The sequence below is a fragment of the Cebidichthys violaceus genome, unplaced genomic scaffold (assembly GCF_023349555.1).
Source record: "Cebidichthys violaceus isolate CVI_PGR_0920_01 unplaced genomic scaffold, fCebVio1.0.p SCAF_1, whole genome shotgun sequence".
Taxonomy (NCBI): domain Eukaryota; kingdom Metazoa; phylum Chordata; class Actinopteri; order Perciformes; family Stichaeidae; genus Cebidichthys; species Cebidichthys violaceus.
The window spans coordinates 9,249,804-9,262,071 of record NW_027176262.1 but is presented as its reverse complement, the minus strand read 5'-3'; the positions used below and the strand labels follow the sequence as shown (position 1 = coordinate 9,262,071).

At 40.8% G+C, this 12,268-nt stretch overlaps 1 protein-coding gene across 1 annotated transcript in view; it reads right to left on the bottom strand.

The window, feature by feature from the left end:
- Nucleotides 1-201: 201 nt before the first annotated feature.
- The window catches only part of dync2h1 (dynein cytoplasmic 2 heavy chain 1), a 107,008-nt gene continuing 94,941 nt past the window's right edge, over nucleotides 202-12,268 (bottom strand). The window contains 6 exon segments of the mRNA XM_068709569.1: nucleotides 202-3,336; nucleotides 3,676-3,792; nucleotides 4,714-4,795; nucleotides 4,883-4,992; nucleotides 7,923-8,012; nucleotides 11,681-11,782. Coding sequence (XP_068565670.1) covers nucleotides 3,175-3,336; nucleotides 3,676-3,792; nucleotides 4,714-4,795; nucleotides 4,883-4,992; nucleotides 7,923-8,012; nucleotides 11,681-11,782 — 663 coding nt within the window. The 3' untranslated portion in view covers nucleotides 202-3,174.

The following is a 12,268-nucleotide window of genomic DNA, read 5'->3' as shown; positions in this document are numbered from 1 at the left end:
GTTGGCCCAGTTAGCATGCTGGGTGGCGAAGTTAAAATACCAGGGTCAGATGCATTAGACAAGCTGTGTACGGAGTGACTCAGTGTTGTTCAATGAACAACCTCTGAGATGTCGTGATTACATATCTGCAGGACAGGAAAACAAATGAAAAGGTCTGGTTCTGTTCTGTTTACATCCTTAAGTATTTATTTTGGACTACATGTTACAAATACGTGTGTTAGAAAGATTATCGGAGAAGAATTAAATGTTTATGTCTCACATAGGCAAGCTTTACATAAACATTGTTTTGTATTGTTGGTGAAACAACATAGGAAAGTCCCACGCACTGTGAATGGTGGGTGACATAGAAGAATAAGTGGAGGAAGTTGTGGGAGAATTGATGGAGAGTCACAAAAGCAGGGGAATGGAAAGAACTGAAGAGAATGATCTGAAACTAGAAGACAGAAAAGCAGAACTTTTGTTATTTTTGTTGGAGTGTGGTGAATTTCAGGAAGGAGATCAAGCATTAAAAATATAACCCTTTTTCCTCAGTGAGTTTTTTTGTCTGTCAGCAGGATTACAGAAAAACTACTGGCCCGATTTTCATGAAACTTGAAGCATGGGATAAAGAAGAACCTATTACATTTCTGAGTGGATCTGAATCAGGCAGATACACTATTTATGTTTCACTGTTAACATTGCGAGATGGGGTCTTGATAGGGCCATTTGGCCTTGGTGGAGGTCTGTGCTCTCCGAGTGCCCCTCTAGTTGTGTTGTGTTCAGGCTGTTTCTATGTGGGATCTATGACTGTTTTGATTTTAGCATTGACTTCAGATTAGTTCAGGTGTAGCAATGTGACGTGTGGCTGTAAATAAATCTTTACTCTGTAATGACTCATATTGTGTGGGTTTGCGATCAAAAATCAAAAACAAACATCTCTCTAAAGCAGCAACTGAACGTCATCAGGGTCAGAATTTTATCACAATGGTTTGTCAAACTTGGCATGCTAATTTGAGATGAAGACAAACTGTAAACACATTACCTTGGAAACAAGCCATCGGCAAAGCATCTTTTGTTTGGTGCAATGCTGATGTTCATTTTCCATCTGTGCCTGCAGGACAATAGTCAAATCAAAACTTGAGGGAGAGTTTTGCAACAACACTTTCTGTTTTGAATGTTGAATTTTGAGAAGCTTTCAGTAGAAAACTAAATTGGGCTTTAGAGCTTTTATTTATACTCAATGCAGCAACATTTAACCAATATGCCAAGGATACATGCGTACAAACATGTAGGGTCAAAGGGTTTCTCTCTTTTTCTTTCATATCATTTTATATTGTAGAAAGAACAAATCCCCTGTCAGCTCTGTACTGTAGGAGCTGTACACACTGTAGAATCTCTTCAATATCTGCTCCCTCTCTTTCACACTCTGCCCTCCTCTTCATTTCTCCATAACCCAGACTTGTGAAAACCTTCTCCATCCAACTCTTTCCCGTTAACCCCTGCTCTCCTCCCAACCTGCGTCGTCCTTATTTTCCCATTTCTCTACAGTTTTCTCATCGTTTTTTTATTATAGCCTTTTTTTCCTCACTCCCTGCATCATCTCTCTCTCTCTCTCTCTCTCTCTCTCTCTCTCTCTATGTCGGCATCCCTCTGTCTCTCATTCACTCTCTGACCCAGAGGGCCGTGTTTTGCCGAAATCCAATCCTCTCTCTTTTTTTAAACCTGCTGTTCCATTTCACTCCCATTTTGTCACACTGCAGTGCACACACAATACCCGCTCCTCCCTCATTTCAACCCTTTTGTCTGTCTTCACAAACACACACACACACACACACACACACATTTACAGAAGAGTGCTCACAGACGCACTCACAAACATTTGCACAACTGCATGAATACAAAAGGAAAAAAAGGTAGATACAGGAACAAAATAAATAGCTTAATTAAGCCATGAATCAAATTTGATGCTCTTGGCTGGATTCATGCACAAACACACACACACAAACATACACATCTTACACCCTCCCTTGTAGTTCTGTGGCCATCCATCATAGCTTCACTGACTCCGCTCAACCTCAGCTCAGAACCAATCACACAGAGGTTAGGGACTAACTGAGTGCTTATGAGTGTGTGTGTGTGTGTGAGAGAGAGAGAGAGAGAGAGAGAGAGAGAGAGAGAGAGAGAGAGAGAGAGAGAGAGAACCACCATTGGCTTTGGGAACACTCCGGTAAAGTCCGTTTTCAGCATTGAGTGAGAGGCATGACAAGCAGAGTGAACTGCGATCTGTATTATTTACTGTTGAACAGTTCTGACTACTGATGTGTGGAATGTCAGCCCAGCTCTGAAACACACACACACACACACACACACACACACACACACACACACACACACACAACTGTCTTTGTGTTGGTGTTTCCACACTGATAAGAGATGCTAAACTGAAAAATAAATCAAGAGAGAGTTTCTCACAAACCACTTTACTTGATGTCTACAAGTGTTAGCACCTACTTTGCTAAAAATTATAGCAATAATGACATTTATTTCATCTTCATTTTAAAAAAATAAGGGCTAAGGCAAGAAAATAACTGAAACAAATCTAAAACTTATGGAAATGTAGATATTGTTGCTTTCCTCAAAAGCTCTTTTAACAAAATAACTCACAGATGTTTTACACTATCTTAGAAAATGTATAGGATGAGTGGAGTAGTGAGACTAACATGGAGAAGTCAGAGGCATCAAAGGTTGTTACTGCCTGAGATCCAAATAATGTCATGTTCATGTCCCATGTCCCAAGATGGTATTGCTCCATGTGGCCGCCTAGCCCATGAAAGGAAAATAAAGGACTTTTCCTTCCAGTGTCAGTGTGTTAACAGCTGTTAAACCAAAAAGGAGACCACTGCAAAGTCAATTATCCTGCTTTCTTGTCCTCCGGCGCTTTCCTTTATACCCATATTATGCAAATTGTCTTGACATACAGTAACTGCATGTTTAAGTTTTTGGTCTCCAAGCTAAGGTGTTTAATTAAAAAAAATGAAGATGTCATTATCAGAGCCTGACATTTCCGAGCATTCACAATTTGTCCAGTATTTGATGCCCCGGTCAAATTCGACTTTCATGACAATATTATCTTCGCCTCAAGCTAACGGTGCTCACAAAAGCTCCTGTCGCTACAGTCTCTATTTGCTCGTTCTTTCACTGTTGTTTGAGAAAGAGAGCCGCTCCGGTCTGTATCCACTGGTTGGGGTTCGCACCACAGGGAAGACGGATGTGCGTGACCACCTTCACCCTCTCTGAGCTCATGTACAGAGGCAGCCAGATACTCTCCTCTGATGCAGCGGAGTCAGCAGCAGAGTTCTAGGATCAAAAGTAGAACACACAAATTAATGAATGTATGCACGTTGCCTGTTTGTGTTTCTCAGCTACTCCCACAAACACATCATATCAATGAATACATCCCCAAAAATCCCCATATGAAGGCAAGTGTTAAGCATTGTGCCATTGAGAACTGCTTGTATATGAATACATCAGTCGAATTGTTACTTTTCTGGTTGAAATACTCCCTTAGGATGTATAAAAACTCAATTACTGTTAGCTTCATGATTATATCAGACAATATAAACAATCAAACAGCACAACAAATATGTTGCATTGGTCTAAAGTCCATGCGGTGTTGTTTTAAACACAAATACATACCTGTGGAACCCAGGCCATGTAGCAAAGCGGGACAGCCGACACACTGGGAGAGTCGTGTTGATTCTCACAAAGATGAACGCCGTCAAAACTGCAACCCTCCAACTGGAGACCTCCGACCTGGAAAAGGAGCGAGAGAGAGAAGGCGTGAGAAGCTAAAGGAGGCAAAGGGAGTAGGGGGTAAAGACGAGAATAGAACAAAGTGAGTGTTAACTGAAGAGAAAAAAAACATAGAGAGAGAGGAGAGACAGGAAGTCAAAAGGTCTGGTGAGATAGAAAGACATGAAAAGAGAGAAATAAAGAGGAAGGAAAAGAAGACAGAGTGTGTAAACAAAGAGAAATGTAGAGCATGTGAGGAAGACACACATTGCTGTCACCAGATTAACTAGCATGTTATACAAATTGTACATGGGAGAGAGTGTTTATATGAGTCTAGTGACTCAGGGATTTTCCACAGTAGAGCAGACAATAAAGGGAACTCTGGCATCATGTCAGACATACACAGACAACTGCTAAATCACCATAATCTGGGCAAAAAAAGCAAGAGAGTGAGCGAGAGACAAATCCAGAAAAATCTTCATTGTGTGTGTGTGTGTGTGTGTGTGTGTGTGTGTGTGTGTGTGTGTGTGTGTGTGTAAGAGACCTCATTGCTTCACAACAATTATCCCCTTTGTCTTTCTCTGTCAGATGTCGGAGTATTTCCCTTCCCTCCCTGCAGCTGCAGCCTGATTTTAAGCACCCACACCCTTCCCCTCTCTCTTTGTATATTTCATCCATGTGCAAGTCAAGCCGTGCCAACTTTTGCTGGCATGACAAAAAAGAAACAAATGACAAAAAGTACCTAAATTGTAGACAGTGCAACTACATATGTATATCACCCTTAAATCAGAGCATTAAAGGGAAATAAATTAAGACTGAAAGTGGTATAGAAGAATATCTGAGTCTGCCTTGTTTATAGCGCCCGTATTCTGCAGCTGGATGGGAGTAGCGTGCGTCTGCATACATGTTCTGTAGGATAACGTGTGCTTGTCACAATTCTACCTTGACTTGTAGCTTGGCTTGTGCAATAGGACTCCTCCACGATGAGACAAACACCAAACTGTCCATAGAACAACCCATGGACCTAAAACCACAAAAAGATGTATTTTTGTTTTGTTATAGCGTGCACACTCTTTCTGTGTCACATAAACCCACAAGCATTCGGTATTACCTGGCAGTTTCCTGTCTCAGAGCATTGAGGAAGGTGTCAGGGTGGAAGAGCTCCGATAGATCTAGCGTGTCTGATAGAAGAGCTTGTCTGCCTGCACGCTCCACCCAACTCTGGATACACAGAATGAATCACACACACACACACACACACACACACACACACACACACACACAGACACACAGACACACAGACACACACACACAGATTAATGAACTAAAAACCTATAGCAAATAACAAATAAACACTCAAAGATAACACATAATTCAGCCATAAAATGTCATCAGTTTCACACAAGAGTCAGGCAAAACTTGTATTAGTCAATGAAAAATAATAAGAATATTGTACACGCAATTTTCTTGGGTTCATGTGGTGAAATTTGACCAAATAGAGACGGCTCAAAATACTTCAAACATTCACTCAAAATGTATTCCACCCTGTCACCACAAACAATCGATGTTTGTATTGTATTTGCCTCTTCAAATTTGTTATAGAGAACATCGATCTGTGAGTGGAATGATCACAATTTCCATTGGAGTCAGTGTGAATTTGTTAATGAGAGATAAAAAGGCTTACAAAGGGACAGAGCAAAACACAAAGTCAATAAAAATGTGTGGCCAATAGAGTATTTAATGTCCCCTTGTCCCTTTATCACCACATCAACAAGCTGATAACACTGGAACCCCAATTACCACCTAATGGGAATACAGTGATTGCACACGCACACACAAAAACACACACACACACTCACACACACACACACACACACACACACATACAAACACACACACACACACACACACACACACACACACACACACACACATACACACACACACACACACACACACACACACACACACACACACGCACACAGATTCCCATTTCAGCTTGTGTGTATGCTGTATTCACACATGCATGCAAAGACAGAGATGTGTATGTGCAAAGACACTAAGAGACAACAAATGTGAAGAGTGGATCTGTATGACTGCAGATAGACTCCTCTGAGCCCTCTCAAATGTGTTGATCCAGTCTTCCTTATTCAGCAACAACCGCTTTGATCATGTAAGCAGCCTCCTGCTGTTTCCCTGCACAAACTAGTTATTTTTGTCAAAGGCACAGCTCACGACTTAACCTGATATGATATCTCACAATACAATCTTCGGTCTCAGGTTGTACCTCTCTTTTTTTGAAGAAATGTTGCCGAGTGGCACAACAACTGATTTCACCGTCATTTTTACACTTACTACCAAGCTTATCATGATGCATAAGCCCGTATGGCTGCAGTGGCCAGATTTAGGCCTTGACAGTTGGCCTTGGATTGAAGGTTTGATCTATTCTGGGCCCTTTTTGTTTTGCATTTCCGTTTTTTTTAACCGGTAGGCAGTTTTTTCTAAATCGCCACAGACACTCGTGGATTTTGGAGGTCAGCTGAAGAAAATTGCTGACAAATAGAGGCAGAATAAGCAAACATCTGATCCAATCTCTATTATAAATGGATTCCTTTTAAGCGCAGCATCAGTCTTCGCTGGCTTTAGAGATAAATTGGGATGAGCATTATGCCAAGAAAAAGAAAACAAACGCACAAATGCCCATACCAACAGTCTCACAGTCACATTTACAGGCAGATGCACGCACGCACAGCAAGCCAGTGTGTGCTGGTACGCATAGTATTTATCTGCATATATGTGTGTGTGTGTGTGTGTGTGTGTGTGAGAGCATTTGAGTGTTTTCAAGGTCGCTCTGCTGTGCTGTTTGCACTTTTTTCTTCAGCAGCTCCACACAGCAGCAGCTTAGGCCGTCTCCGCCTTTATTAGGCTGATTAGCTAACAGGACATAGACACTCTGCTAACAGAGATATCACTCAGTACTGATTGGCAGAAATAGACAGTTAAGGGCAGTGCAGCCTCCAGATAGACACACATGAAGACAGATGGAGTGCAGGTAGACAGGGAGGCCAGCAGACAGAAAGGAAGAGAAGAGAGATGGCATGCAGACAGGGAGACATACACACAAACAGATGGGTAGGCAGGCAGGCAGGCTGGCCGGCAGACAGACAGACACAAGCAGTGAGGCTCGCCCACATGAATAACGAAATGCATCAAATTTATATAAAAATAAATAACTTCTGAGTATGTGTGTGTATGTGTGTATTCTAGTCTGCCAGAACATATTGAGGTAGGCGTACAGGCAGACACAGTCGGGAGGAGTTTCAGCCAGAACCTTTATTTCCTGGCACCGACCTCGGCCACACACTTCCCGGAACCTCATGCTTTTATATAATAATCCGCTTTTATTTATTGAGCCCTTTTCAAAACAACATTGGATTTTTTCTGGCATAGGTTTAGTCAACACATTGCCTCAGTCAGTCATACATAATTTTAGTCAGGATCCCAAAAGTACTGGTCCTCGGACCAAGGCTCAGTTAAAAGACTCTTGTCATGAGGGGAAACACCAGAAACAAGTCTGGGGCCATTAAGGGATATCTGAGGTGCAGAATCCTTTTTTTGAAAGTAAAGAAATCTAAATGTGTCCTACTGTAACATTCATCACAACTGGGAAACAAGGCTCCTGGTAGGATATAAATGCATGGCGGATTGAAACGGATCCTTCAATCAGTATACTACTGCTGATTAGAAAACTCTTAGGCCTCTTAAGTCCTATTCCTGTGAGAGTACAAAGGGTTCCCAGGGGCATCTGGGTTTTTTTAATAACTGATGAGGTCATCAGAAAATGCTTTGACTATAGTTATCCCACAAAAATGTTACAACAAGCCCTCTGATAGAAGTAGGCCTTTGTGAATTCCTGTTCCTGAAAGAATAACTAAAACCATCTAAACAAAGTAAAAAATGTATAACGAAACTAAACCATGACTATCACAAACCAGATGTGTGTTTGTCTGCTTCCATGTGCATGTGTCTATTTAATGTAATTATTCTTTGTGTGCCTGTGGGAGAAAGGGAGACACACAGAGAGCGACAGGTAGACAGACAAACAAATAGAGTACAGAATGCATCTTGGTATAAACACATGTATGGGTTACCTGTATGGCGAGAGCCCGAGTTACCACAGCTCTGAGGTACAGCATTGGCTCTTCTGGTCCCTCCCATTTATTCTGCCATGTTAAAGGACACTGAGACAGAGGGAAGCAGGCATAGAGAGGAATGAATGTTATTTGGGGCCGTACTAATACAAAATATGTGTCGGCAAGAATTTAAAGTAAACCATATTATTTTAGGTGTGGGCATTCTGCAGTCAGTCAGACTGCTGTGTGGTCCACTGAACATGCCTCTCTTAAACTTACTGAACCTTACTGTCAACCGTTCTCCCCCTCGCTCCCCATCACTAAAGGCTGTTGGGCCACCTTAAAACTATCCCATATTATACACATTCAAACACTGTGCCTCAGTCACTAAAAGATATAGGTCCCATGAGGCTGCACAGCCACTGTGGTCTGGATAAAACATAAAGAATGTCCATGTTTTCTATGATGTCAGAGGTGACATCACCTTCTAAACTTCTGATCTCAAAAGGTTAGAGTTGGCAGATATGCAAATCAGTGAATCTTTAGTACTTGTTTTAGTCTATAAATACTGTATAAATATTTGACTATTTACAATAAACTGAAACGCTGTCCCAAACTTCAGTGACAAAGGACTCTTGGGTACACAGATACCTTTGTGTCAGGCTCATCATGTAGGTACATGATACAGTCCCTTTAACTCATTTAATCTGTTTAATCCATTCGTTTATGCCCTTTGTCTCACACTGGAACTGTAGCAAAAAGCACATTTAACTCTTCTCGGTTGTACTGCCATAGTGATTTGGCCACAAAAAAAAATCTTTTTTTGTGATTAGTGTGATTGTGAAGTAGTGTGATAGATGATCTATAATGCAGCAAAGAATTGGGGTGAGGAAGGGTGGATGGTACAGTAAATGTTGGTTTACTTAAAAATCTTTAAAGTTTTAGTTGCCTTCCCTGAACCATAAGAAGCTGTGTATAAAACAGTAATTTGTGTAGTTTTGAAAGGCTCAAAAGGGTTATTTTGGAAGGCACTGACAAATGCCATATTTGTGTATAGGTGGCAAAAGAAAACTTCCCTCAGGAGACAACTGTTAACTCTGGAACAGGTTAGGCAGTCCATCTTGCTTAAACTGTTAAACAGAGATCAAAGAACTGCGTAACACAAGCACATGCACAGATATGCACAGTAGGAGATTGAGGATTAAGAATGTGATGTTATTCAAGCTTGAAAGTCATAATGGAACTAAAAGGGACCTTGCATGTCTCTCAGCTGCAAGTCAACCATTCAGTTACTTCCCTGCTGTGTGTTTGTGTGTGTGTGTGTGTGTGTGTGTGTGTGTGTGTGTGTGTCACACTGAAGTGTGAGGAGACAAGCATGCAAGCTTAAGTTATATGACTAAAATTTGCAAATATATCAGTGTTAATGATGCAAGAAACCAAATATACTCCCAGGAATATTGGCACCCACAGAAAGCACATCAGAGTATATATTTAAGTGTTTTTTAATTATTTTCAGCTGCATTTAGTGAAAACTAAAAATCTAAAGACCAAGTACATTTTCAGACCACATGTTTGTTTACATACAAGGCACATAAATAGTGAGCTCTTAAATGTGTCTGTGATGCAACAGAGGAGACAGCAAGCAGCTAGCAGCCTGAAACGACACAAACCTGTCACTTAAAGCAGCCACGCCCAGAAATTATGCCTAACTTCAATCCTTAATATAATTGAAACGGGTGAGTTATATGAAGATTGTCCCCCGGTACAGTTGTCACGAAAGGAGATATTAGCTATAGAGATGAATACTGTTTTTTGTACCAAACTGTAGACATGTTTATTTCTGTTGTAAATTTGGGCTTGTTAAAATGGAGGTCTATGGGGATTGACTTGCTTTTGGAGCCAGCCTGAAGTGAAACTGCAATTTTTGTCATTTCTGTGTTGATTTAATTTCCCAGCATCGGAGGTTGCCGCTTGTTATTGACATGCTAATTATTACCACTGGCACCGAAAAATTCACCGATACTTGAGATTGTTAAACCTTTAATCAAAATGCCAGTCCTCATGTCTTGATTTTAATGATCTTTCCACTGACTAAAGGCAGTGGTGATATCTATTTCTGTTTTGCAGCGCTGCTAACCACTCTCTTCTGATGCTTGGGTAGTTTCCAAGTATCTAATTATTTTTTACTGCATAGCTGAGGAGAGGGGCAATGGAGCTGATCTCTCCAGAGCTGTGCCTGCCATACTTTTACAATATTACAATCCCAAATGGGCCTTTTTCCAAATATATCAATGACATCAGCAGCTCTTTCTGTTCCTCTTCTCTAGTTGAAACTGGGCTAATCAGTAATGGTTGGTTAAAACAGAAGCCAAACTCATAATGTCATGTGGTTGGAGACAGTTGTATCTAATATTATTGACTGTGAAGACTAAATTCATCAGGTGTCAGATACCTCATCACGTTTTAAATGCTGCTGGTAGTAAATCTAATTGGTGTCAAGGATTGTTGCTTTTTCAAGGATACTCCAGACAATTTCTGTTCAATACACTGTGTTCTGTGTCTGAAGAAACACTTTCTCTCTGGCAGGGGATATCTTTCAAACAGGCCTGTGCCACTACTCTGGGTCATAACTCATCATCATTTGAATTCATAAAACAACAAACAACTCATTAAAATGCAGTTTGATTACGTACATCGCATACAGAGAGAACGTCCAAAAATGAGCATCAAGGAAAACAACTGTGCTCACTAGTGTTGGGTCCAGGAAAGTGTTTTAACAGTTCAATCAAAGGGGAGCACAGACTTGTGAAATGGGAGTGAGAGCTCATCTGTTCTACAAGCTGAGTAGTTACAGGAGTAAGTCAGCCATAATGCACTATGAGGTGTCCTCATTTGTGGAAACCCGTACCAGATGGATAATTAAAAGAAACATGGAAATCATCCATGTTTTAAATCTTTTTTTGGCTAACATAGGTATCCTAGGTTTACTGTGACCATGAGCACTGATTTAGCAAGGTAAGCAAACAGCTGATTGGAACAATGTTTGGGGTGTTGTGATATACAATTATAATGGACATTTAGTTTGAATGCTTTTGTTTTAAACATGTGAGGAATTGTGTCTCATGTAATGCATTGCAATGAAATGCAATTTAATGCATGGACTATCACTTTTGCACGTTATGCAAGTCATGTTATATATTGTACATTGACTTCAACTATATCACAAAATAACTGGCAGCTAAGACATTTCATAGCTTTGGTATTAGTGCTAATTGTTGTGAAGGAATATTTTAGAAGGGAGAGAGACAGAGAGAGGAAAACACGAGAGACGAAGAGTGGAGAAAGTTGGTCGGGAGAGAGACCGGGATGAGACTTCAGGCCTGCTGATTAATATAAAAAGAGAGAGGAGGAAAGCAGTAGAAAGAGAATCATGCCCAAGGCTGCTCCCAGTAGATTACAAACTTAGAAGAAGTAAAGGCTTGATTGTGTATCTCTCCCCCTCTACCTCATCATAACCCCTTTGTCCTCATCTCAGCCTGGGGACACAAACGAGGACACATGCAGTGTTTGCTACGAGTCCACAGTACAAGTCTGTACACTAAAGCGTGTGCGTATGTCTGCTCTGGTGGTCTCATCTTCATCACTGTATGGGGAAGTTGTACACTTCTAAAACAATGTAGTGAAGAGAAAGATTCACTTCACACTGTTAAAATACAAATTCTATGGATCTCAATGTATTTCTCCTTTCCTCCGTTTCTTTAATTCTCCTTTCTTACCTCTTGATTGAGCAGGGCAGTGGCCAGTTTTTGGACTTCGGGAGTCAGCAGTTGGGTCCCTCTGATGACTTTGCTCAGTGCAGCCAGGGATTGGTGAATACTCTGTGACAACACTTACAGTTTAGTGAACACACTGTGCCAATATATTAGCGCATTGGTACCTGGGGTGTCATTTGATTGCTGGGAACTGGTTCATTATGACAGGCCATTGATTGACTGATTGGGCTTCTTATTTTCATCGTATTACTTTGCTCTCTTAAAACAATCAAATGTATTCAGTACACATACACATATGGCTTTAACATATACCCAAAATAACAAGTAGCATACAGACTGCTGCTAAAAATGCCCATTCCAGGAGATGAATTACATTACCTAACTGTTTATGACTCACACTCATCCCATACATCTTCATGAAGCAAAGCCCATTTTCCACAACTCTTAACATTTTAACATATCCATCTCATTTAAAATGCAAGGTACAAGACCTATGCTATTTGATGAAAGCATTGTGCCAAATTACAAATGTTCAGTAAACACCACCCGATGAGAATATTTTTCTTTTTGACAGTGTAATGCACTGTAACG